The sequence below is a fragment of the Pocillopora verrucosa genome, chromosome 4, assembly GCF_036669915.1.
Source record: "Pocillopora verrucosa isolate sample1 chromosome 4, ASM3666991v2, whole genome shotgun sequence".
Lineage (NCBI taxonomy): Eukaryota > Metazoa > Cnidaria > Anthozoa > Scleractinia > Pocilloporidae > Pocillopora > Pocillopora verrucosa.
The window spans coordinates 23,421,068-23,447,164 of NC_089315.1; the positions used below are offsets into that span (position 1 = coordinate 23,421,068).

General features: G+C 37.5%; 4 protein-coding genes across 4 annotated transcripts; 1 reads left to right on the top strand and 3 right to left on the bottom strand.

The window, feature by feature from the left end:
- Nucleotides 1–141: 141 nt before the first annotated feature.
- LOC131774959 (probable E3 ubiquitin-protein ligase makorin-1) lies at nucleotides 142–10,990 on the bottom strand. The gene is made up of 18 exons (XM_059091058.2): nucleotides 10,873–10,990; nucleotides 10,767–10,802; nucleotides 9,776–9,851; nucleotides 9,328–9,407; nucleotides 8,538–8,601; nucleotides 8,365–8,433; nucleotides 7,606–7,668; nucleotides 7,394–7,480; nucleotides 5,792–5,838; nucleotides 5,625–5,704; nucleotides 4,961–5,024; nucleotides 4,290–4,372; nucleotides 3,721–3,799; nucleotides 3,290–3,332; nucleotides 2,759–2,826; nucleotides 2,579–2,652; nucleotides 1,845–1,929; nucleotides 142–957 (listed from the first exon to the last, which is right to left on the bottom strand). The coding sequence occupies exons 1-18, from the start codon at nucleotides 10,887–10,889 to the stop codon at nucleotides 864–866; spliced, it is 1,209 nt and encodes a 402-aa protein (XP_058947041.2). The 5' UTR covers nucleotides 10,890–10,990; the 3' UTR covers nucleotides 142–863.
- A 93-nt stretch (nucleotides 10,991–11,083) lies between these two features.
- On the top strand, nucleotides 11,084–17,935 carry LOC131774958 (zinc transporter Slc39a7-like). Its single transcript, XM_059091056.2, has 3 exons — nucleotides 11,084–12,082; nucleotides 13,958–14,175; nucleotides 16,670–17,935. Exons 1-3 carry the CDS (start codon nucleotides 11,155–11,157, stop codon nucleotides 16,919–16,921), a joined length of 1,398 nt encoding a protein of 465 aa, XP_058947039.2. The 5' UTR covers nucleotides 11,084–11,154; the 3' UTR covers nucleotides 16,922–17,935.
- A 1,098-nt stretch (nucleotides 17,936–19,033) lies between these two features.
- Nucleotides 19,034–20,533, bottom strand: LOC131774965 (obelin-like). The gene has a single exon (XM_059091064.2). It carries the CDS (start codon nucleotides 20,388–20,390, stop codon nucleotides 19,818–19,820), a length of 573 nt encoding a protein of 190 aa, XP_058947047.2. The 5' UTR covers nucleotides 20,391–20,533; the 3' UTR covers nucleotides 19,034–19,817.
- Nucleotides 20,534–21,246: 713 nt separating this feature from the next.
- Nucleotides 21,247–26,038, bottom strand: LOC131774963 (surfeit locus protein 1-like). Its single transcript, XM_066165495.1, has 8 exons — nucleotides 25,784–26,038; nucleotides 25,045–25,249; nucleotides 24,731–24,919; nucleotides 24,419–24,491; nucleotides 23,822–23,869; nucleotides 22,898–23,012; nucleotides 22,514–22,595; nucleotides 21,247–21,959 (listed from the first exon to the last, which is right to left on the bottom strand). Exons 1-8 carry the CDS (start codon nucleotides 25,845–25,847, stop codon nucleotides 21,887–21,889), a joined length of 849 nt encoding a protein of 282 aa, XP_066021592.1. The 5' UTR covers nucleotides 25,848–26,038; the 3' UTR covers nucleotides 21,247–21,886.
- Nucleotides 26,039–26,097: the final 59 nt, after the last annotated feature.

Here is a 26,097-nt window from a genome sequence, read left to right on the forward strand (position 1 = left end):
TCTGAGTAAAGCGAGCTTGCGAGGGGTCTGTAAGGGGTCTCGCACTAATAACGAGGCATTATCGGTGCCAGACCACCTGCAACCTCACTCTGACTCTAAAATCTTTCTGCGGGAGGAGAAACGCGCGTCCTGCAACACCAGTAATAAGGGCCTCCTTGAAGGCTTCTTTATTCAACATTTGACGTGTGCATTTTTTTTTCTGATGAAGTGTCGATCCACAAAATTTGAAATTACAAACTTTTGCTTTTCTATAAGGATTACACACTATTATTCCTACTTATTTTCAGTAACTTCACCACAGTCTTTAGAAAGAATCAGTTATCGATTCCTTTGATGATAAGAACGAATTTGAAAAAAAAAAGATCTACTTTAGGAGCGCTTCCACTGAAAGCTGAAGATAGATGGTGGCTGACTTAACTGGTTACGGGTTTCAACGTCAGTTTGAGATTTTGAAGAGAGTACTATACTGCGTTAAAAAGAATTGACTTAACGGAGCGACTTCACCTGAGACATCTGTTTACGCAAATTCATCACAGTTTTTAGGTAGAATTTAATCAATACACGCCATAGGAACCATAAGTCACGCTAGACAATGCCGTACGCTAACGTTTAAATTATTATCTTTTTACGCAAATTTATTACGGTAGTTGAATGTAGTAGTCACACAACAAGAGGCCAACTCACACACGCTTCAAAATGCATATATAATTGCACCCTTCTAATGAAAGAGTGGAGGTACTGCACTTCACGTTTTTTAACTTTGTTGTTTAGTGGAGTATCAATGCACCATCTCAGGAAACCTTGGCTCCTCCGCACAGTTAGGTGTCCTTATCTGAAGTCTGCTGTGTCAGTCTCCGATCGTTTCAGTCTGTGTCGGAATCTGAGTCTGGCAGAAAAATTATTGTGTTTTCTGCACTGGTTCTTTCGTCTTCTAATGCTTCAAGAAAGTCCCATAATCTGAACGGAAGTTTATCGAAAAATCAGAATCACAATAGTAAATGTAGCAACAGCAACAATTAAACAAAATATGTCCTTAGAATTGTTAACTTGAAGATGCTTCGTGCTTAATGAATGTTGTCAATTTGACAAACAGATTACGTGTGTCTGTTCAGGAGTAAATCACAGATGTCGTCAAAATATGGTACTCGGAAAGGTTTGTGTCATGAAGTTGATCATTAAAAAATTTCCATTACTATTACGCCCTCTTCCCAACCTCCCTTAGGTCCTAGCCATGGCAAGAGTAGAGTGTCTTGCCTAGAAAAATACCTTAATGACCCGGATGGGCTCGAATCCAATCCCCTTAGGCAATACTTCTCAGTCCTTCATTGTTCAAGGACTGACTTAACTCAGTTCATTTCTGAGATGGCCGAGGATAACAGCAAATGTACCTCTCTTTCTCAAAGTTTTTCTCTTGATCTCATTTTGAAAACCAAGGTTTCAGAACTCGTTGAAATGGCCATTTAAAATTGGTGGTACAACTTATCAATCCGCAAATGTAGAACTTTAGTTTTTACCAAGACAGTGGATACCGTTGAAGGAGCGCTCTGATTGGCCACTCAAACTCCGAATAGCCTTTGCTATTCACCTTTGAGCAAAGCGCAGGATTTGCGCCCGGAAACATTGAAATCGCTACTGGAATAAAATAAAATTAAAATAATATCTCGTGCTACATTATCTAACTGTTTTAGTATGTACTAAAACGAGTAATCACCTCAGTGTCGGTGGCTTGTGGCGGATATTTACCGAGCCGCTTCGTGGATCGGTAAATATTCACCATTAGCCACCGTTACTGAAGTGAATAGTTGTTAAATATTTGTGACTTCGGTGTTCACACCACAACTGACCTGAAGGTTTGTACAACCTTGGTATTTCCTTCTGAAGTATTGCAATGCCTTAGCTTTGTCTCCGCGACTCTTCCGTCTGGATATGCTACATAATGACAACAATGGGTCGAAATCACAATTCTACCAAAATGGTGCCCCAGAGAGCTGCATGTTTTTGTTTACTACAGTCAATCAACAACAAACTGAGGCAACGGCTATCATTAGCATCTTGCCTAAATTTTGCATTTTGTTACAGTCCTCTCTATCCTTAACATCGTTCCGCGGGAAAATACGAGTGTACAATTTGCGACGACCTTTAGTTTCACAACCCATCGTTTCGTAGCCCAAAATAGATGAAAAACCAATGTTATCCGGGAAAGCCGTCCTAGCCAACTTTGCCTACCACGACAAACTCTTATCTGAAAGTTTTCCTTCCAACGAAGGACAGCATTTAACCCTCCCCTCCCCCCCTCCACAAAATTAAATCTCATGACATCGCTCCTTTGAGATGAACAACCATTAAAGAAAGCAATCGCAGCCAGATTGTTTAAAACAGTTTCTCGCTACATTAGTTAAAAATGAGGAACACGGGTAACGCCATGTTTGGTGTCGTCACGCCTCGCGCTCTCTCGTTGGTGGGGAGAGAGCGCGTGGCGTGACGAGACCAACAACGGCTGCGAGAGACTAGGTAACGCCAGTGCTCGAGAAAAATTTTCATAAAGAAAGAACGCAAAGTTTCTCATTTCATTCCATACCGTGTTTGTAGAAGCAACTAGCGCCAAATTGACACGTCCGGGTTCCTTGCGCAAAATATTTACACGGCTTTTCCCTGGAAACAAAAAAAATTATACATTCAGATTTGAATGTCATTGAACATGAGCCGTAGAGCATTGTAAATTTGATTCCACAAAAGAACGCACAATTACTCAGTGAACCTTAGAGCAGATTTGTAGTCTTCTATAAGCTTCTTCTTCTCGACTGGATCATCAATCCACACTTCACTCTGGAAGACATCAAGAAAGCACTGAAAATTTTGCACAGCTGAGCTCATTTCGATTAAACATCGTGTGACAACAAGTAATACAATCTTGCAGACCAATCAGAGAAACAGATTCATAACATATGGAGCCGGTAAGAACAAAAAGCAAAGCAAAACGCAGGTTTTTTTTGCATTTGATTTTCTAGACTTGGAGCGCTTTTCGAGTGAGTGTCGTAAATCCAAAGTAATCACAACGGCCATTCTGATGGGGGGAAATACATTTAAGAGTCACTGAGAGCTCAAACCAAACTGTCTAAAGCGCGGGAAACACAGGCGACCAAGTTGTGATTGGCTTAACTTTTATACCTGATTGGTAGAGAGAGTAACGCGAGTTTTGTAGATTAATCACAGCAAATGCAATCCAAGATAACTTTTGACACTCCTGCAAAATTCCTGGATCAGAGAAGTCCAAAGGTAAAATACTCACCGGGGTGACAAATGCAGATGGTTTTCGGCAAACTGGACACATTCTATAACAACGAGGATGGAATAATGTCAAAGTGGCGATAAACATTCCGTATACGATACTGTAAAAAGGTCTGAGCAGTAACTCTTTAACCCCTGAGTGACCAGCATCTAATTTCTCCTTACAATATCGCCCCTAAATCTCACATTAAGGTCACAAGAATACAAGGAAATGATCACCAACTTGTATGAATTGAACATGTTCCTGTCTAACATCACATTCAACTGATAAAACATTGTGTTCACTTAGTAATCAGTATTTTAACAATGATCAATGGGCAACCATGCACCTACCCCTCCCCTAACCCAACAACAGTTGACTGATAACAAATTAGGTTTAAAGAAGGATTAGGGGAGGGGTAGGTGTGCAGTTACTCAGTCTGAAATTTGTACCTTACAACTTTGTTTTTACTTTGAGACGTATTTCTCCAATGACGAATACAAGCCAAACAGAAAGAGTGGTTGCAGTCAGCTGAAAGTGATTTAGAGGTGAAGGTAAATTTTTAGCAAATTTGGCCACCAACAAGCATCTGTTACACAAAACTGTAAAACCAAATTCAGCCATTGAGAGCTGAGCACTGAATTGATCACAAATAGAAAACAAATAGCTGCTTAACCCTTTAATTCAAATAGTGACCAAGATAAAATTTCTCCTCACAATATCAATAGAATATCAAACAGACAAGTGAGGGGAATAAAGAATAATATCAGTTGGGGAATTTAGTTGATTCAAAACCAAATTCTCCAAACTAACATCATAAGAATTGTATGAAAGACACAATGGAGAATTAGTAATAAGATCCAAAATTGGAGAGAAGGGAGTTTATAGAAGCTTTAAAGTTTATCTCTCTCTTTTGTAAATTTAAATGATGATGCTAGGGAGACACATATTTTCTTGTTTTGAAGCAATTTAGATACTTTTTTAAACACTAAATTACTCTACAAAAATAGATTCTTCTTACTGAGTATTCCAAATCTTTGCTCACTGGGATTTGCTTTTGATTTGACCTCTTCCAAGCAGATTCCACATGTCACACCAAAACTCCTGTTAGTAACAAATCAATATGATACCCTCAACTTTATCTTGAATACCCCCAGATACTCAATATAGAATGGAAAGCACCTTAGCCAGGAATTTAGATTGGCTTAAAGAAATTAAAATCCCCATTTGACCCAAAATTGGCATACATGTTTCTTCGAACAAGTGCCCATGCTCTAATTAGCACCCTTACCCTAATAAGCCTCCACCCCCAAGGCCACAACATCAATCAACTGCACACCTCAAATAAGCCCCCCCCCCTCCTCCCTCACTTTCTTAAAAAGTAGGGATACAAGGAAAACCTGTTTTTATTGCTATTTATTTCAAATTTTTTCAAACATCAACTGCAACAGATTCAGTACAGGAGGATAGTTTATTTTCCATTTGGTTCTACCTCCTATCTCCATGTGCTTGCAGAGTTCCTTTAAGTGCATAATCTGTTCTTTTAGTTTTTTTTTTGTCCTATTGCTTTGCTAACTAGATAGGATCCCCCCTCCTCACCCTGGCACTTATTCGAGGAAATATGGTATGCCAGTTTGATTTGTTTAATTGTGTCATTGTGGGAGTTCAGTGTATTTTTAACCTGACTTGTACCTTTGCACTGCAAATGAATGTTGCATGTCTTTTTCATGACTTTCAACACAGCTTTGGCGATGTTCTAAAATAAAGAATCACACCACATTTATAAACAAACATCCATGGTAAATTCCTGGAAAAGTAAAACCCAGAAAAATATAACATAAACCATCTAAGTGATTAACTATGCACTCCATACGTGCATAACTTGTCCCACCATTTTACACTTAAGACCAAATCCCTGGGCATGGTCTTTAGTCAGATAATTTGTCAATTGTGGTTTTCTTTGAAACTGCTCACAGGAATGCATCCAAGGATTTTTAAAGGGGAGGAGAGAGGCCAAAATTACTTTCACCTCCCTCTCCCTAATGAGTAGTTATATGCAATCTTGTGGTTGCAAAAAGTTTGGTGTCAGGAAAGTTGTAAAATCAATCCACATGTCTGATAGGGGAATGGGTCATGACCTGCGTAGCCCACCCTTTTGACCTGCCTCTGGTCCTTCCACCTCAGTTTTTGTCACTTGCATGTACAGATCTTAAGTGAGTGGCCAGAGGTTTTATATTTATCATTGCAGTCAAAATTTAGGAAGTGACCATAAACAGTATTAAAATCACATTTATTTAGCCCATCATTGACCCGTAACAAAACGTTACAAGTCAATGACAACGTCACATAGTATTACCTTGTTGCTGTGTCAAGTCAAAAGGATGAAGGCATTTGTTCCCACAATATTCACATTCCAAACCATGTAAATAATTACATCTACAAATCAAGAAAACAAACTGATTGAGTTGGGAAAGACATCACTCAAGATCAAAGTCAAATGTTGCGGAAAGAAAATTAACCTACTGCTCAATAAAAGGACAATATCCTAATGTTGCATCAAAAGGGCAGAGCTAAAATACAAAGACAAAAAAGGCAAAAGTGGAAACTGATCAGCAGTTGTAAATACCATATTTCCTCAAATAAGCTCTCATGCCTTAACCCTTTAACTGCCAAGATCTCACTAGCAATTCTCCTTACTGTCTGCCATATGATTCTCATTATGTTAGTTTGGAGAATTTGGTATTGGATCAAATAATAATCCCCTAATTAATATTTTTCCTTATTCTCATCATTTGTCTGCTAGATATTGTATTGATATTGTAAGGAGAAATTCTGTCTTGGTCAGTCATGGGAGTTAAAAGATTAACAATTCCTTTCCTTTGAATAAGCACCCTCCTACAAATAAATGCCCTCCCCTTGGCAAAAATATCAAATAAGCACCCCTTTAAAATAAGCAGCCCCTCTCCTCATTCACTTTCTTAATAGTGAGGATATAAGAAAAGCCTGTTTCTATTCCACTTCATTTATATTTTTTTATGCTTCAAATACAGCAGAATCAGTATAGGTCAATAGTTTCTTCTTCATAAGAATTACGGTCAACTCGCTGATGGTCCAACTCGCCGACGCCAACTCACTGATGTATAAAATCGAGTAGAGACGTCAGCGAGTTGGTCCTCAATCCAATACAACTTATTAGAAGTTAAACATACAGAAAAGTAAACGATATTTAGTAAAAAAACACTGGTGAACATTGGTGAACATCAAACAGAAGCTTAAACATTGTTGAACATTGGTGAACATCACCAATGACTATAACAGCTTAAGACGCGAACGAGTTATTGTGCGACAACAACACTGTGAAGACTCATCATGTCAATCGCTCAGATTTTTTAAAGAAAACTTGGCTTTCTAGACAAGATCTTAAGTTAAAAGCAATTCTTTTTATTTGCAACAAAGTTTATAAGGATCTCAATACAAATAAAGCAAGATAAACATCACCAATGACTCTAACAGCTTCAGACGTGAACGGCTTCAGACTTGTTCTCGTCTTAAGCTGTTATAGTCATTGGTGATGTTTACCAATGTTCACAAATGTTTAAGCTTCAGTTTGATGTTCACCAATGTTCACCAGTGTTTTTTTTACTAAATATCGTTTACTTTTCTGAATGTTTAACTTCTAATAAGTTGTATTGGATTGAGGACCAACTCGCCGACGTCTCTACCTGATTTTATACGTCGGCGAGTTGGACCATTGGCAAGTTGACTGGATACCCTTGATAAGCACCTCCTTTTCATTAAGCACCTCTCCTTTAAGCCAAATTTTAAAAAAGCACCTGGGTGCTTAATGAGGAAATACAGTAAGTCTAACTCTCGTGATCCTTCCTGGGTAAGCAAAGAAATGTCGTCAAAACATCTCATCTTTTGTATTAAGTTTTAATAGAAAAAATTCTACATGTTGGCCTTTCTAGGCCATAAAATTGTTCCATCATGTGATTTTAATAAAAGTATTTAATTGCTACTTGTTGCCCATGCGAAAAAGTTTCTTGAACTAAACCTTTACTTTATGTTAAGTTTTGGCCTTCTTGATATATAAAGATTTACACTTGCCTGACTTTCATGACTTACTGTTTCAGAAGCTTCTTCATTAGCAAGCTCATCCACAAATTCAACCCCACACTGTGCTGCTGCAGAATATGATTGGGTACCTGTACCCTGATGATGAAAAATCAGCAACACTGTTTAAAAAAAGAAACTTTATACAATATTCAAGAACTTACTTTGTGAAATGAAAAATATTAGATATATAAATCTTCATTGTAAGGTTCAGGAGAACTTACAGAATCTGTATCCCCAGGCTGTTTGTCTGACAACTCCTGACCTTTGCACTTGAGGGCCTGGCCCTTGCAAAGTAAAACATAAATTAAGTAATTAAAAGCAATTTATTATCATAGGAGGTGATCTGCAATTTAAGTAAACACAGAAATTGTAAAAGAAACCTGAAAAAAAGCCAGGCTTCAACAATGCCTCCCAGATGCTAGCGATAAAGGAGGTAAGTTTCTAAAGAAACTGTGATGCTGCGTCAGTGGGAGAGCATATTGCTCAGGGTTATTTGGTATTATCAACTGAGTTCACCGAGAGGAGTTTCAAAACTTCAATTTCAAGCATTAGCCCTTCATCAGAGTGAATGTCATTCCCAGATGCTAGTTAGGTGTTACTACCAACTGAGCTACAAAGCCACTTGCTGATTTCATTTTGACAAATTTGACTAAAATTTGCCAAAATCTTCAAATTTATGAACATTAATTCCATTTGAGGAAATTTCCTTTCATCAGATCTGCCATTTTCATTATTGCATGCAATTCTAGACATAAGTGAAAGGGTTCCCTGCTCCCAAAGGGTGGCTTTGTAGCTCAGTTGGTTCTAATCATCACTCCACAGATAGCATGCTTGTCTTACACAGTCCTAATATCATGCAATCACTCCAACTGGGAATGAGAACCAGACAGCTCAATCCAGAGTACAAAGGGCATTGACAGTATATCAACAAAACCAAACAATTTGAACTGATACAGCTGCCACCTTCACCTATCACTTACTGGAACAAATACAGCTGCATCTGCCCAATTCTTGGGATGTTTTGACTTCTGCTTTGTGAGGGAAACCATCTGTTAAAGATTGAAAAGAAAAAACAGAAATCAAGGTATATTTTTAACCTACAAGGCCACACAATACATTGACATCAAAGTGATACACATTAAATTACCAGTACCTCTCTTTTATCATCATTCTTTGGGAGAAGTGGTATCGGTTTTGGTCCCGAATAAGTTCTTATCCTGTAATGTATAAAAAACAATATTCAAGCTACTTTCACAATATATTTCTCTTCCCTTATATTGGGGACTTAACTAAGCACACTCTTTTCTGAGATGCAAATGGTGGCTAAAAAGCACATGGTGAAAGTACTTCAATCAGGTGGGCTTTGACATCAACCAGATTCATGACTGAGAAGCCCTAATAAAATTCTTAATTACACGATAATGACAACAGATCTCTGATTTATCTTATACTTTTACATCATTATGCATATTCTTCATACTGGTCTTTTAGACTATTGGAGAATACAGGAGAATTTGTTCAATGATCAAAAGCTGCTTTAGTTGGTGGTCACTACTCTTTATTCTTGTGACCTTCACATTTGATTTAGGGGCAATACTGTATGGAGAAATTAGAAACTAGTCACTCTTTGGCATTTAAGAATAAGCACCAAGGAAAAGAATCCTCAACATCCAGATGCTTTCTGCCTTTAAAAAAACATCTGGGCTCCTTCTCAACCTTTTACTTCCACCTCCCAATTGCACTTACCTTACACTGATCACAATTTCATTTTAAACCACTTCCAAATAACAGAAAATTACAAGCTACATCAAGTAGGATTTGGCTACAAAATATTACTATAAAAACACCTGGACAATATACTGGGTATTTAGCCAGGTATTAGCTGAGGTTATGATCTCAAAATTAGTAAGAAACAAACATGCAGAACTAAAATAATATTATACCTTCCGGAAGATGGCTTCACGTGATCATAGCGGCAACTATTTCCATATGAACATGACCCTTGGAGATAGTACTTACAAACCTTCACAAAAAAAACAGTTTTTCATGATACTTACTTTTTGTGTCAAACACATAGGGGTTTTTTATAGGAGAGGAAGAAAATGTCTTTGGAAGAACTAATTGCTTGATAGTTGGGAAACAAATCACAAAATTACCAATCAAGGCTGCACCACAAGATGCTAGAAAAGGTCAATGCTTTGCTATCCATTACTGAAGAATTATGTGTTGAAAAGAAGTATAAAAGGGAAGGACCTAGGAACTTTACTATGTGCAACAAGGGGATCACATATTGCTTTACATCTAGACAGTGAAAAAATTTACAAGGACAGACACATTGTTACTCACAACATAATTATATTATCTTTTTGGTTAAAGTTCTTGATCAATTACCATGGAGGGCTTTTCCTTCAAATCATGAGAATACTGGCAGTTCTCTCCTTCTCTACAGACTCCATGCATGTAATACCTTAATAAAAAATACATAAATGTCAATTATGTGCTATTTGTAATTTGCACTCATGTCACAACTTTACACTTGTGTTTCATGAAAAATGCACTTGTTTTCAGCCAATCAGAAGCATGTATTTTTAATGTATATCATTATGTAGCTAACTGCTCTGATAAACCAATCAATACCTGCAACAGGATGAATACTAATATAATGATAATAATAATGATAATAATGAAATGGATAATAATAATAATGGTATCAATAATAATTTTTATAAAAATGATAATAGTAATAATAATAACAATAATATTAATAACAAGGGAACACAATAAAGACAATGTAATCTAGAGAGGAGGGGTTGAGGAAGTAGTGGGATCATTGAAAAAAAAGCTTAGAAAGCTGAACCTCTGACAAAAGCGATTAGTATCTGTTAATGAATAAACAAGGAAGGTATCTCCACGTGAGCCAGACCATTGGAATGGAAGGTGGCAGAGAACAGAATGAGAAGTGGCTTTGGTCCCCAATCCAACCCCACCTCCACCCATCACAGAAATCCTCCGGAGATGACTCTTTTTTCTGTTAACCTCGGGACCCTGATGTTGAGTATATGAGAAAATTTGACTTCGACATAGTTATTCTCTGAATCAAATGAGTACTCTTGATTATATAATAAAATGCCATTAGTGAGGCATATGGTATATCTAAAATGGTCTCCGGTTGTAAAAAAAAAACATTTACAACAGAACAAAACGCGAAATTTGACGCCACATGCAGGCTACGAGTCACACGATTCGTTGGAAAGTTTTCCTTGCATCGATCGATACTTACATCTAGAGAAAGAATTGAGATCCTTAAAACAACAAGACTAAAATTACACACAAAGAGAAAGCCGGTAACGTAGAAACAGATTGTACACATGGGTGTACTTACCTGCACAAGATTTGCTTTGTTTGTGCTAATGACGATCTACGGGGAAAAAAGATGAGTTGTTGATTATATACCATGATTTAAGACAGTGATCGTGAATAAACTTTACCCTTGGTGAACAGCCATTTTGGAAACACCAAATTGCGCCACTGATTGAAAGATTCCGGCCAAGTGTGGAGTGCAGTGGGAAATTGAATATTTAATGATTTATATTGACAATTTTCGGTAACCGCTGACCAGTCTCGTGCGGGAATAGGACTACGGAAGAGGTGGATACACGCATGCTTGCCACGTCAACCAGCTGACAAAAAGTACAACAGGCCTAAAATACCGGCAAATTGCTATATCGATCGCAAACAAGCTGTCATCTACGAGAAAACTGTGTTCTGCAATGGTCCGAATGATATTTTGTGTTTTTCTTTCCCTTTTATTCTTTTCAGCGCTGCATGGATTGGAAAATGACGACCACGATGTTGAAGTAGAACACGGACATTCTCACGAGGAGGGACATAAACATCACTCTCATGGACATAGCCATGATCATGGCCACGGCCACGGCCACAGCCATGATCATCACGGCCACAGTCATGGTTCACACGGCCACAGCCATGGTTCACACGGCCACAGCCATGGTTCACACGACCACAGCCATGATCCCACGGCCACGGCCACGGCCACGGCCATTGATCATCACAGCCACAACCATGATCATTATGAAAAGCAGAAGTACATTCATCATGGAACAAGCTCTTCTTCTAAGCTACCATCCCGCGATGGAAACTTGACAACTAAATGGCTTCAAGCAATTGGCGCAACTTTACTTATCAGCGCGGCACCCTTCTTCATCTTGTTCTTTATTCCACTTCAAAGCAACTCGGCCGAACAACAACCGCTGTTGAAGATCCTTCTAGCCTTCGCTTCAGGAGGCCTTCTTGGAGATGCGTTTCTTCATCTGATCCCCCATGCGATTTCTCCGCATTCGCACGGAAGCGGTGATGGCCACGAGCATTCTCACTCTCATCAACACAGCCACGACGGCGAGCATCATCATGACCACTCTTCAGAAATGGCTGTCGGTCTCTGGGTTTTAGCTGGTTTGATTGCCTTTTTGATGGTCGAGAAATTTGTTCGGCTTGTAAAGGGGGGGCATGGCCATTCACATAGTGCCCCGAAAATTGTAGCTAAAAACGGTGATGTGTCTCCGAAGAACGGACATGAACATGACGATTCCATATCAGGAGAGACTGATCAAGAAATACGGAAGAGAAAAAAGACAGACGAGGCAACAGAGAAGGACAGTAACTCAGACAGTGCGTCAGGTATAAAGCTTCTTTATTACAAAACCATTTAAGATAGAGATCATTGTTACCTACATGAAGCTAAATACATCGAGTCACGCTTTTTAAATTTTTAATTTCACTTTTCCAGCAAAACTCTTTTTCACCTAGTTCGTATGCAATATTATTTGACACGTAAGAGGGTCTCGTCAAATTTTATTCAATTTGTACTGTGCGACTGTTTGTTTTTGATCACTATTAATAGTCGGTCACGCTTTCCACCAAACGCAAAACCAAATTACAAAATCGATCATTAAAATCTCACCATCTCCCGTTGCCTGAACATCGATTTTACAGCACTTAGTTCACAGCTGTACTTTCCCACAGTATCTTTTTTTTTATTTTAACAAAATTCATTAATTTTAAGTGTATTATTTCAGCTTTTTGAAATTTTCGAGTGTGAAAATCAATATATCACATATCCTCAGTGACTTGCGAAAATCGATATGCAAATTTCAAGTTTCGTCAACGTGTCAAAGTGAAATAAATCCTCGTGGCTGGGTAAACACTAGGCGCTATTGTTCGTGCTCTCAATGAGTTTTCAGAGGCTTCAGTGTGAATTTGCGAATTTTATTTAACATTTTTTCCTCGCTGACCTTTCTTTCGAGTTTTAAACGAAATCTTCGTTTTTTTTAGATGTAATTTTGCTCGCTCCTTACTTATTTGTCTGTCATAATTTTCGAATATTTTCCTCTTTGAATCGACATATTCTGAAATAAAATTTAACATTTCTACCTACACAACCAGTTCTCGAACGAGGTAAACGTTTTTTCGTGTAATTATGGTAACAAACAGCAATTGGAACAGGTTTCAAAGCCTACTGAATGTTCTGCTGCCACGGAAACTGTACTCTTCCAATACTATCCCTAATTGAAATCCATATTAAACATTATTTTTGGAATAAATTTAATCATTCAGTTTAGAAAATTGCTATTTAAATTATTACTAGAACTTTTCATTAATGTCTTAATCCAAATTATTTGTGAACTAATAGCACCCTGGAAGAAAACCACAGTTATCTATATCTGTGGTTATTCTTTGATAATTAAAAATCAAGTTTTGGTGATATTTATTTCCATATTCAAATAAAGTACCTGTCTGTAATTAACACTTTGGCTAACAAATATTGCTAAGTTATCATCAGATTTTTTTTCCTTACCAATATCTTAAATAAATGGCTAACCCTCTCACTTCAAAGATGTCAATAGCAATTCTCCTGACTGTCTGCTATGCATTTCTTATTAAGTGACTTTGGAAAATTTGGTTTTGGATCATCTTAAAATCCCCTAAATTGTATGGAGATTGTAAGGAGAAATTCTGTCATGGTCACTCATGGTAGTGTAAGGCTTAACTTGTTACCTCTCCTTACTATATCAAAACATGATTAAGTAAACAGGTGGGGAGAATCAACAAATACTTCTGTCTAAAGACATGTTCTAAAATCTGAAACAGCAAAACAAAACAGCTGAAACAACCAAAATGATAGAGTATCATGAGACAGCCTTAACATTTAAATGCCTAAATGGGAGAGAATATCTGAGGTGAAATCAACATTTTCCATGACATTTCATCCTCCACTTATCTCAATAGTTGTAGTGTTTTTTTTTGTTTGTTTTTTTTTCTGGTCACAGTAGTTCTTTTGTTTTGTTCATTACAGCCATTTTGATTGGTTGTTTGGGTGGTTTGGCTTGTTTCATTCCAGTCATTTCGTTTTGCTGTTTTGGGTTTTAATTGATACCCTATTTGAAAGGTTTTTTATTTAAAACACTACATTTACCTGTTATTTCACAATGCCTATGACCTGGGAAAGGAATTAAAAATCAGATCAGAGAAATTATCAACTTGTTCTATTTCCAGAACCACATGATCATGAAGAGGATATCAAAGTGGCAGGCTACCTTAATCTTGCAGCTGATTTCACTCATAACTTTACTGATGGACTAGCCATAGGTGCCTCTTTCCTTGTGAGCCGTAATCTCGGCATAATAACCACTCTTACAATTCTTCTTCATGAAGTTCCTCATGAGATTGGTGATTTTGCTATCCTGGTACAATCAGGATGCAACAAGAGAAAGGTGAGTGCAACATGCAACACAGTGTTAAGGAGTTTCTTCATTGGTACATGTACTTTTTCTATGACACTATTTCCTGATTCATGTATTGTCGCAGGTAAAGACCTACTGTAATTTCTGGCTGATTACCTGTAGGTGATCTGTTGATTTTGAATTAAACATGCACCACTGCGGGTAATAGGGAGGTGCAGGTTATGTGACAATTTTAAAATCTACTGGTAGTTGAATTGAAAAAAATTCTCACCTACATGCGTTTCCACCTCCCAAATGAATTTTATTGTATTAAGAGTGCCACAAAGTGGCATGAAAACATGATGCCAACTCAAGTTTATTTCACACACAATTAGTTGTGTGACAAACAAATTGTGGATCAATATCAGTATCTGGGCAACTGCCCACCTACCCCTCCCCTAAATCAACAACAGTCAATTGACAACAATTTAAGGTTAATGTTGGGTTAGGGGAGGGGTAGGTGGGCAGTTGCCCAGATACTGATATTGATCCCAAATTGTCATCAGCATATGTGAAAACAAAACCTTGATGGTGACAAAAATAATCCAAAGATATTTGGTACATCAGTAACAAATTTCCATTTAACACCAGCTTGAGCTAGAAATAATTTTCCTGTTTTAAGGGACTTGTTAGGCCCAATAGAACCGGAGATATCTATATTTTTCAGAAATTGCCAACAGTACTTTATAATTCAAGTTCTAGCACTCACCCTGCATTCTTTCAACAAATCAACATGGTGCTGAACAATCACTCACACAAAATGTGGCCACAAATTCGCATTCTGTCAAGTATGAAACATTGAGATTTGGGCATGGGCCACTAGTGTTTTCACTGTATAATTTTATCAATAAAGTACATGCTAATATTGACACAGAATTGTGCACACATCTGAATTTCTTTGACCTTTAAACTCAACAAAGAAGCTTTCAAGTTTTCAAAAGTTAGACAGACAACTTTTAGAAGACCAAAATGTATCAGCTTAATGTCATGTTTTTGCCACCAAAAAGTTGAATAACATAACATGCGGGTTATCCACCAGTGCAGGTAATCTGTTGACTTTTTTTCACCGTATGCAATAATCGGCCGGTGCGGGTAATCGGCTTTGCAGGTAAATGGCCAGAAATTACAGTACATGTAGTTACAAGAATTTGGTGTTAGATCATGACAACAACTTCGATCTACCAGATAGTTTTGAGCATTCTCTCTACTGGTTTGCTGGATAGTAAATGTATATTGTAGGAAGAAGTTACATATCAACTTTTGGGAGTTATTAAATGCCTCCCATTTGATATTTTCTATTCCCTTCTTGGTTTGATGAGGATTTGCTGATTTGGAATCATATTAGGGGTGGCTGGGGATTATTACCTACCAAACTAAGTGCAAACTTCTTCAAATGGCCCATAATGTCATTTTTGATCTACCATAGTTATTCGGTTATAAGGCTCACTCGGCTATAGGACGCATCCCCAATTCGGCAACTTCATTATTGCATGTTTTCAAACTGAAAATATCGCTAAAATACTTGGTTATAAGGCGCACCATTGTTTGGGGAGTAAAGATCGGTCAAGTTTATTGTAAATTCTTTCAAGTTTATTGTAAATTCTTTCATAAACTTACAAAAAAGCGAAAAAGTCACATATTGATTTTAGTTTACCGTTAATTAACAAAAGCAGAATTGTCACACACGCAACCACGCGCACAAACAAAAAAAATTACTGAGCACGTGCTCTCGAGCACGTATCATATCTATGCAAATTTGACTTCGCTCGTCTTTTCAGAACCACCATATTTATAAAAGTCAATGACCAACACTGTGTCCTTTTATTTGCTTGAAGTCGTACCAGTAACTGTGATAAAAAAAAATTGTTTTGGGAAAATATTCGCCTATAAGACGCACCCAAACTTTGGCGGTAATTTTTAGTAGAAATTAGGAATTTCTTGAAAAAAACGGTGCGCCCTATAATCGAATAACTATGGTAACACCCACTTCTTCCCACTAATTTACAAGGAGATGTGTAAAAGCTAAAGGGGAGAATTAGCAATCAGATCTCAGGAGTTAAGGTGTTAACAACTATTCACCAAAGTAAAGGTGGCTAGTGGTGGATATCTAATCAGCCATGGTAACTACAGTGAGATAATATAGCATAAAAAATAATTTAAACTCATTTCTTCCTGCAACGATTACAATATTTTGGGCACAAATCCCAAGCGTATTGCTTGGAGTTGAATAGCAATGGATTTTTGGAGTTTGAGTAGCCAATCAGAGAGCATTGTCAATGCCATCCACTGTTTTAGTATATATATTAAAACATTATTTAGCCAGGTGCATACCAGATGAAACTATGCTATTTGTGTAAAACATTATTTAAACAACCAGCCACCCCTATGACCCCATCTACTGCCCCCTCCCCCCTCCCCCCTCTTTAATTGTAGTTTTGGAACATATAATTATATGTTGACCTAATATTTGCATTGATCTTTTCAGGCAATGTTTCTTCAACTGACGACAGCCACAGGAGCATTGGCCGGTACGTTCTGTGGCTTGCTAGCAGAAAACATAGGTGAATCGGCAACACTGTGGATCCTGCCCTTCACAGCTGGTGGTTTTATTTACATCGCAACAGTGTCTGTTATTCCTGAATTGCTAGAGGACACTAAATTAGGACAATCCATCAAAGAAATTCTGGGGATGTTGGTGGGAGTTTTAATGATGGTGCTTATTGCTAAATTTGAGTAATTCTTTATAGAATATTTTAAGTTCTCATAAGAGATTAAAGATAAATCCATTACTGTAAGTCTTCTTTAAAGTAAGTTGAGATGGTGCCTTTGGAGTTTAAGTATATGATTGCTGACTTACAGAACACAAAATAGTACAATCTGACGTCAGCAAATATAAATTAAGTAGTAAATATATACTATCTAATGGTTTAAATTCACCCCCAGAAAAGTGACAGTTTTTTTTTTCCTTTTCTTTTTTTTTTAACCCAGAAAATAATTTCAAAGGGTTTTACTGTTTGCAATGTGGGTAGAATATTAGTGTGCAGAAAAGACCTAATTTTTGCATTTTTCAGTTGAAGAGAGGTGAGCACAAAGTGTCAGCCACCTGAATAACACAAAAAAAATTACACCTGTTTTGTGGGCTAGTAAAACGGTGGCATCAAACATTGGCCCAGTATGGGCTTCCAATTGATTCCAAAGATCTAAAGGACTTTGGAAAATTCTGAAATGTCATAAGATTAGTGCAAGAAAAGAAAAATTGAATTTAAGACTAATTCCATTTTTTCAGGTGACAACATCAATCTCGTTTTTAAAAATTATTCCAATTCCAAATCATTTTCCTCATGTCATGAAGTCCCTTTAGCTTGGTTCTCTAGTGGGCTGCAAAAGTGTTTAGGATTTTTGATGCAAGCTTTAAAACAGTTTAATTCATTAATGTCTCATGCTGTTTGAAGAAAGAAATAATTTGAAGTTCAGAATAACTAAGTTTGACAACAAGACTCCTCCATACCAGAGTTTCATGAATTTCTTTCAATAACTGCTTAAATTGCCCATTTCTGGAGGGCAAATCCATTTAGTACCAGAATTTAAGGTTGACACGTTGAAAATATGAATTTATGTTGTTTTGCACTAAATATGTTTCAATTCAAATACTTTATTTTATGTGCCTTTTATTTTTACAACTCTTGTCAATAGTGTTGGTTATTGTGAGGTTTAGTACTTGAATTAAAGGGACCCAGAAATTCTGACTCAACTTGATTGCTGGGTGAAGGAAAGAGAAGGGTTTTGGTGTTTGTTTGCAGTGACTTTACAATGCCAATATCAGTATTCATATTCTCCAGACATCTAAGGTGCTGACAAGGAGAATTAGTTTAGCAATCAAGAGCTTCCTTTGTTGGTAGTCATTTCCTTTATTCTTGTGGCCTTAATGAGTGATTCAGGGGTGATTCTGGAAGGTGAAATTACTCGATAAATACTTGCCACTCATAGGGGTCGAAGGGATAAAACACCATTACGCTTTCGTGTCCTTGAGAAAACTGTACCCGACCTAAAAGGAACATAATGGTCAAAATCTACACCCGTTTCAGACCAAAAGCCAAACCATTTGAGGTGGTAAATACCTTTATGTCTTACGTTGGAGAGGCGCGTCACCCCTACCCCTCCACCCACGGGTGTTAGTCGGCAGAAAACTACCCTTTGTTCCAAAAAAAAGGGGAAAAAGTCTGTATATTATGCTTTCAATTTAAAAACGATTAAAATTTCGGATTAGCTACTTACATCGAGGATAACCGCGTCTCACTTCTATAGCTTCAATTCGGCCGTTGTAGTTAAAGTCAAACTCACCTGGTCAGCCTTGAGTGATACAATTATAAAACAGGACGGATCTCATACATGAACAGCTTTTTTGAGTGAAAGTGTACTTTGAATATGGAAAATGAAGTGAGAGCCCAAATTTTCAGTAAGTCAAACTCACCTGGTCAGTCTTGAGTGATACAATTATAAAACAGGACGGATCTCATACATGAACAGCTTTTTTGAGTGAAAGCGTACTTTGAATATGGGAAATGAAGTGAGAGCCCAAATTTTCAGTTCTGTGGTCATAGTCAAGTGCCATTATTGTTTGACTTCAACCATATGTACTTTCTGCCAATTAAAACAATCTTAATCTCCTCTTTTACCAGTCTCCCAAATCCCATTCCACCTCCCCCTCGTACCCATTCTTCTCAGTTTAATACCATCACGTAAGGCTCGTAGGTCACGCAAATGAAAGAGGACAACCCAACTGAAGCTAGATTAACCCTCTAACTCCCAGAAGTGACAAACACGTTGAGAATACTCAAAATGATTAGGAAGAAGTTTTTATCTTTATCTTACACCAAATTCTCGTAACTAATTTACAAGGAATTGTGTAGCAGCAAGAGGGAAGAATTAACAATCAGATCTTGTGAGTTAAAGGGTTAAAAACAAACATAGAAAAGTCAAACCAGAAGGCAGGGAACAGCAAGGACATTTGGGAGTAACGTTTAACATTGCCGTCTAATGCCTTCACCTAGGAATTTCTCATGTGCTTCTATGACGTGCCTGAATCTAAATATTCAATTCCTAATGTAAATGGTCTTAGGAAATGTAGTTGTTGACGAAGTTTGTGATTTTACTCTTAAGAATAGTGTCTTAACCTTCTGTCACTGCAGACAATATAGCAGCCGTTGATAAAACGCGATGAATACACCACTGAATACAGTGAATCTACTCGGTGTACAATACATATTCTAAACTTCTCCAAGTTTTTATTTTCTTCGAAACGTCTCTTCGCGTGATGGAGCTTTGACCATGAAGATCCCAGAACACATGCAAATTCTTTCAGAAGGAGTGCTCGTAGCATAAAAGGAGTAAGTTTCTAAAGAAGCCGAGGTGTTGCGTCGGAGGAGGATGATGATGTATTGCAAGATAATTCGGTTTATCCGGCTAAGTGATGATGTAAATTGTCCACCGTAGAGAGTTTCTAAAGTTAAACTCCCTACGGTGGCCAATTTACATTAACAACTCGGTTGATAAAATCGGATAACCTGACTCATAGAATAGAGAATAGAAAGACATCACGGCATTCTTGAAGAAGATTGAAGTCAAAAGATTTCTTAGTCATAACCCGAATAAGCTCCGCCAAACATTTTGCTGCTCGCGAGATCGGGCCTGAACCAGAAATCAAACTCGTACCTGAAGAGTTCTTGTCGTTCCACTTTACCATTCCTGTCCCGGTCAGCTAATTTAAACCAAGCCTCGGCTCCATTTGGATCCAAACCACGAGCTCTCATGAAAATCTTTAATTCATCCAAAGTGACCGTACCATCGTTGTTCGCATCCATGATGTCAAAGAAGGCGTCGGTTAGTTGTTCGAGCAAGGCTTTGTCACCTGCCTCCTTTCTTTCCACTTCATCACGCGCGAGACGGTTGAATCCTTCAATGAACTTCAACTTTGAAATTTTCTCTCCTGGCATAAAACCCACGGCGCCCCAGAACTGACGAAGTTCGATGCGCAAATTTGTGATCTCCGAAGGGGTGGCCTTGCACTTAGCTTGCAAATTCTCTGCCAGCTGTAAGAATTCGTCTAGTGTTAAGAAACCGTTTTGGTTCAGGTCCAACGCATCGAAATAATCCCCTATCCTTTTCACCCACGAACTTCTCTTCATTAAATCGACTTTAGCAGACATCTGGCTCTGCAAGTATGTTCTCCAGTCAAGACAAGAAATCGAGTATCCAATATTCCCTGACCGGTATCTCTATCTCGAATCTTCCGCAGATCTGCAGACACGCTTCATGGAATTTATGGCAGCTGTCTTGTTTCTAGGCGAAAAGCAGCTCTGTTTAAACACGACCCTTAAAGTTGTTAGCCGCTCAACTATGAATCGTGGGAACAAAAGGAAAAGACCCCTGCAGTTTAAAGAGCTCGATTTGAATACGCACAAAGAAACAGATGAAATTGGCGACGTTGTTCAAGTGCCCAAACAAATGAAAATTTTTATTCTGTTTTACATTAATTGGAACATATCTTATTCCACCGATAATTTAATTGAGAAGAAAAACAGCTTAAATGGTAACAATCACCAAGGGTTGATCAACTGAGCTAGAAACATCAAAAGACGCAGATGGAGAGCTGTAGACAAAGGTTACCTATGTGAAAAAGGTATTTCTGGTATTTCATGCTTCTTAACCTTTTACATCCGAACTTTGGAGAACAGTATGGAGAATGTGCATACTGATATGCACATTCTCCATACTGTTCTCCATACCTTTTCTAAAATCGTGACAAGGAGAATGTGTTTAACAATCAACAGCCTATCGGTATTTGTTATTTAACAAGACTACTCGAAAGAGGAATGTGTTCTTTTTGTTAGATATAGAAAGGATTTCTCATCTGTATGGACCATGGACAACAAAACCTTAGGAAACCTACCAGACAGAGAGCATATAAAAAGAGGACATATACGCTTCCTTGACAACTTTGAATCTCAAATCTGAAGCAAATTTGATATAACTACAAGCAATGCAAAGAATACTAAAGTATCGTAGTTTTTAGTCCGATTTATTGCTGAAAGACACTTGTAAACTATTTTAGCCTGGTTTAAGGCGGATTGGCTGTGTTTTGCTTGACTGGAAATCTTCGTCAAGCATTTTACCCACTCGAATTCTTTGTGCGCGGGCACTCGAGGTTATATCTACAGAAAAAGCTAACTTTTGGGTTCGATTCCTCTTAATCAACCAAATCGACACCGTATGATCACTTAGCAATGCCTTGATCCTACATCATATAAGTTTGGTCACCGAACCTGTTCGATTGATTGTAGTTCTATTGAATGCCATAAAATTTAAATTAATAAAGTATTGACTCCGGTAGATCAGCGCGAAGGCAAACACTAGAGGAATTCAAAGAAAAGACGTGTAAACCGCCTAAAACGCGGGAAGACGCGTGAGACAGAGTTTTCGTTTTGCATCTGATTGGTTGAACAGGAAGTGGCGCGAGTTCAGTCCACGAATCACAGGGCGTGATCAAGCAAAAGCACTGCAATCGCGGATTACTTTTATTCAAGTAACATGTCGCCTAACACTCCACACTGATGTCCTTCCGTCAGAAGTTTGTGTAAATTAAATTGCATTTCAAATTCTCCATCAATCACACGGCTTGGAAAGAAGGCTTTAACAGAAATTACTACGTGAAAACATTTTTGGGCGACTTCCTTAACCTGTAGTACATGTAGGCAGTAAAGGCGGACAACGAATACCTGAAAAAAAAACAAGAAAAACACAAATATCATACGCTTTCAAATAGGAATTTCCGAGAAAAAAAATAATCCTTCTATAACTTAAAATTTCAAGCAATTTTACGTCTTTTCTCGCGAAAAAAAAAAGTAAGCTTTATGACTGCTGCTTAAGTAGAGGGTCGCGGGTTTGGTTGGACATTCCAAGTAAGTTTTACAGATATGAAAGACAACATCAATAAAAACCTCTCACTAGCCGAGTTTGACGTCCGCACCGTAAGTAACGGACCAAGTGTTTTTTTTCCGCTCAGATTTATGGCTCAGGCGCGAAGCCAAAAATACTATTGGGAAAACGAGGTTCCGTAACTTACAGTAGGCACCGAGAAAACGAGGTCAGTAGGATATGTTTCATACCGCCTGGTTCAAATAGGGGGAGATTTCAATTTAAACAAACTTTTGAATTTAGCGGGCTGTAACGTGTAATAGGACCCGTCAAATTGACCAATCATAGCGAACGTACTAACTGAGAGATATAAAAATTTTTTTTAAGGGTAAAAAACTTTAAGTTTTATACAGACCAGGTTATAATGTACTGAAGATGTTCGTTACGAAGGTACACCCGGGTTTGGCCTCCTCGTGGTCCCCCCGGAACTGTGCTGGCTGAAAGATAAGAGCGAAGTGACGATGAAATTTCCGGAAAGCCGAAGACAGAGGAAGCGTGTAAGACACACTCGTGTTTTCTTTCCTGACGCGCCTAACTCAAGGGACGGCGGAGTTAAGAGGTTTTAGCTCCCCCACCCTTCCCCACTTTTTACGAGGACAACATCTTATTTTGTTTTAGGATGAGGCACGTAAGAAGAATAAAAGAGCAAAAAAAAGAAAACGAAAGTGTGAAGTCAAATGAGAATTAACTGATCCCTTTGACGAGAGTAATAATACCAGTAAATTCAATCAACATTTACCAGCATCAGCATCAACTAAAATTGGCAAGCTGCCTGTAACTTCCGCCATAGCATCCACATCTCGGGAATACCACTTGTTATTTTCTGGATTATTTTTTGCCTGAAATGGCTGTCGCTAAAAACGAAAATCACAAAACCATTCAATATTAATATCAGAATATTAGCCCTTTACCCCCCAACATCCATATGCATATTCTCCATACTGTTCACTATACATTTACTAAGGCGCTGACAAGGAGAGTTTGTTTAAGAATCAAGAGCTCCATTAGTTGGTGATCACTTCCTTTATTCTGGTGACCATAAAATGTGATTCAGGGGGAAACACAAATTTGACCTGTATTTGAGGTATTACCCCAGAAACATTGCAGATCATCAGGAAAGTCAGGCATGAAAAATTCTTTTTCCTATTACCGGTAACATTGAATTGATTTTCACTTCTGCATTCTGATTCTTTACCTCAAAACCTCCAGCTTTGTATTTGTTGAATGGACTACTATTATTAGTCTGATTAATCTTTTTTTTACTTCTTGAATTCTGATCAAATTTTTTTCCCTATCCTTGGATTAAACTTAGGTTCTGTCATTACTCACTTGAATGGTAATACTTTAAATTTATGTCCCATTTCACTCTCTAAATTATATCACACTTTGTATTCCCAGATTCAATATCCTCCAATTGAAAATTTTCTTACTTCTCATCATCTACTTACTTGACAACCTGTCATTGGTGTAAAGAGACATGCATTTTGATCACTTTTGGAGGAAACAAGGTTTGCCCTCCACCTGTTCCTTCTTAATTTTCAGAAGAATACAGATGGAGATCTCTCTCCTACACCTAATCCATTTTTTTTTATCTATGATTAAACAATCATCTCATGACGACCTGAACACAAAGCCTAAGAAAACAGAACATAATGACAGAAACCTTCTCTCCTTGTCTGATGAAGCAAACCAAAGACGTCTCACCCTCAATCTACAAATAAAAATTAAGAATGTTGGACATTGACATGTGTAAAGAATGTTTATACCTCTTTCTTCTAAATAGATCATATCTCTTTACTGTTAGACCCCTTTTTAAAATAGTTCTATTTGTGCACATCTTTTATTGTTTAATTTTCATGAATTCCAAGAAATTTTAGGCAGTAATGAGATGAGAAGCTGTAAATTTTAGAGCATTGATAATACTTTAGAGTACCCTCTCCCTCAAACAGTTTAATTTTTCTCTTCAACAATTTAGTTATTTTAAACTGGACTTCAACCTTATAAAATCAATTTTGATATCAGATTAGAGGAAGAATTATGCAGAAAATGTTGCAATTAATTGCCTCACAAGGAACAAACATTATTGCTTAAAAATTTGAAATTCCTAAAAGTTTTCAATGTTTGTGATGACAGTACAGTAAAATAAGTTAACTTAGAATGAAAGAGTTTATTATCGACTATGGAGGATTCTAGATCAGCATAAAAAACCATGACTCAGGACAAAAGGGATTACATTAATATTGAATTTTGTAACAGAGACCTGTCCTTCTTGTCTTTTTTCAGGTCTGATTTTGTCCATAGGCACCCAACCCCTATTGACCAAGATTCTTTGCCTAGAAAAAAGTGGAAAAATTGGGATGTCTCAGAATTTACCATTACAAAATTACACAGTGCACAAAATCAAGCTACAATGATATAGTGCACTTATCATATCTAACAAAATTAGACTTGAGGTGCAGCTTATCTGCCACTGCCACTTATACACCGGTGTTTGTGGTAAATATTTCTAAAACTTATGAAGACACTTTGATGTGGGTCTGGAAGGTTTCAAGGTCAAATATTTCCACCTTACCCTGTTCCAGAGATTTCAAATGGTGTGATGATTTGAGCACCAGATTTTGGCTTTCTTCCGAGACTCCCTCCTCCATGTGCACCTTCATTGAGTGACCTTGGTGCCAAATGGATTTCCTCTGCATGATCAAATGTTCCTTGCACCAGGACTCGTCGATATTCCAGAAATTTTGACCTAAGTTCATCAATACTGTACAAATAATGATCTTGATTACTTTCTTAACTTTACAAAAAAAATTGAGAAAAATATTTCTCCAACAATTTATGATCATTTTTCATCTAAAGAGAAAACAAAAATTTAAAATAAAAAATTACTTTTCTGGAAGATCTCGAACTGGTTCAGTTGTCCTGGACTCAAGATCCTTGATCAATCCTTTCTTCCATTGCAATCTCTTGACCTGCCATGTTCCCAGGCCAAATGTTGATATTGGAATTATCAGCAACAAGTAATGCATTTTGGATTCCTGAGCAGCAGGATTAGCTGTTGACATTCCACAGGACTTAAGGAGGTGATGAACCACTATTGGAAAAAAGTAAAGCAAAACAAAATGAAACAAAACAAATCAAAACAAATCAAATCAAAACAAATAAATCACTTTCCCTGGTATCATCTCTTTAAGTCTGAGATGAAATGACCTAACAGTCAGCATGCTTGAATCTGAATGTGAAGATCCAGTTTTGAGATCAACCCAAACCATACCTAGGTCAATTGAAAATTTCAAGTATAAAATGATGAAATGAAAACCGAAAATGTGTGATGGATTGGCATCCCATTCATGATGGAATAGAACACTCCTAGTTTCTAAATTCTATGTACACCAAGATAACCTCCAGTTTGTAGTCTCTACATCTCTGGATTGCACTAAAAATCATGAGAGCTACATCTCAGTGGATGATATGGAAGAATATCGCCTGTCAACCATATCACAACATTTTTGTCATATTAAAACAGAGCCAGAGAAGAAAATTTTTTTCTACGAATATCTTAGCATTGAGGATCACGATTTCGAAGAAGAATGTCGCTTAAACGCAAGTCATTAGTATACTTCAATACCTTTGTTCCTTCCAAATGAAAACATGGCCTGACTATATCTGTGGGCAACTTTTACAAACACCATGTCGAGAGAGTGTTGAAAACGGTGGCTGATTGAAAAAATCTTCCCAAAATTAAAAGACTTCTACAAAATATGTTTTCTTAAAAAGCACTTACAAACGAAAAAAAAATTATTAGAATATCTGTTCTCAAAAATATGCCAATTCCAATTAGCCTAATATCTCAGCGAACGCCTTATTGCTTTCCCAATGGCAATTTCCGTCAGGCGTTACATAACCATTTGGACAATCCCCAGTCCTTTATCCAAAATACAC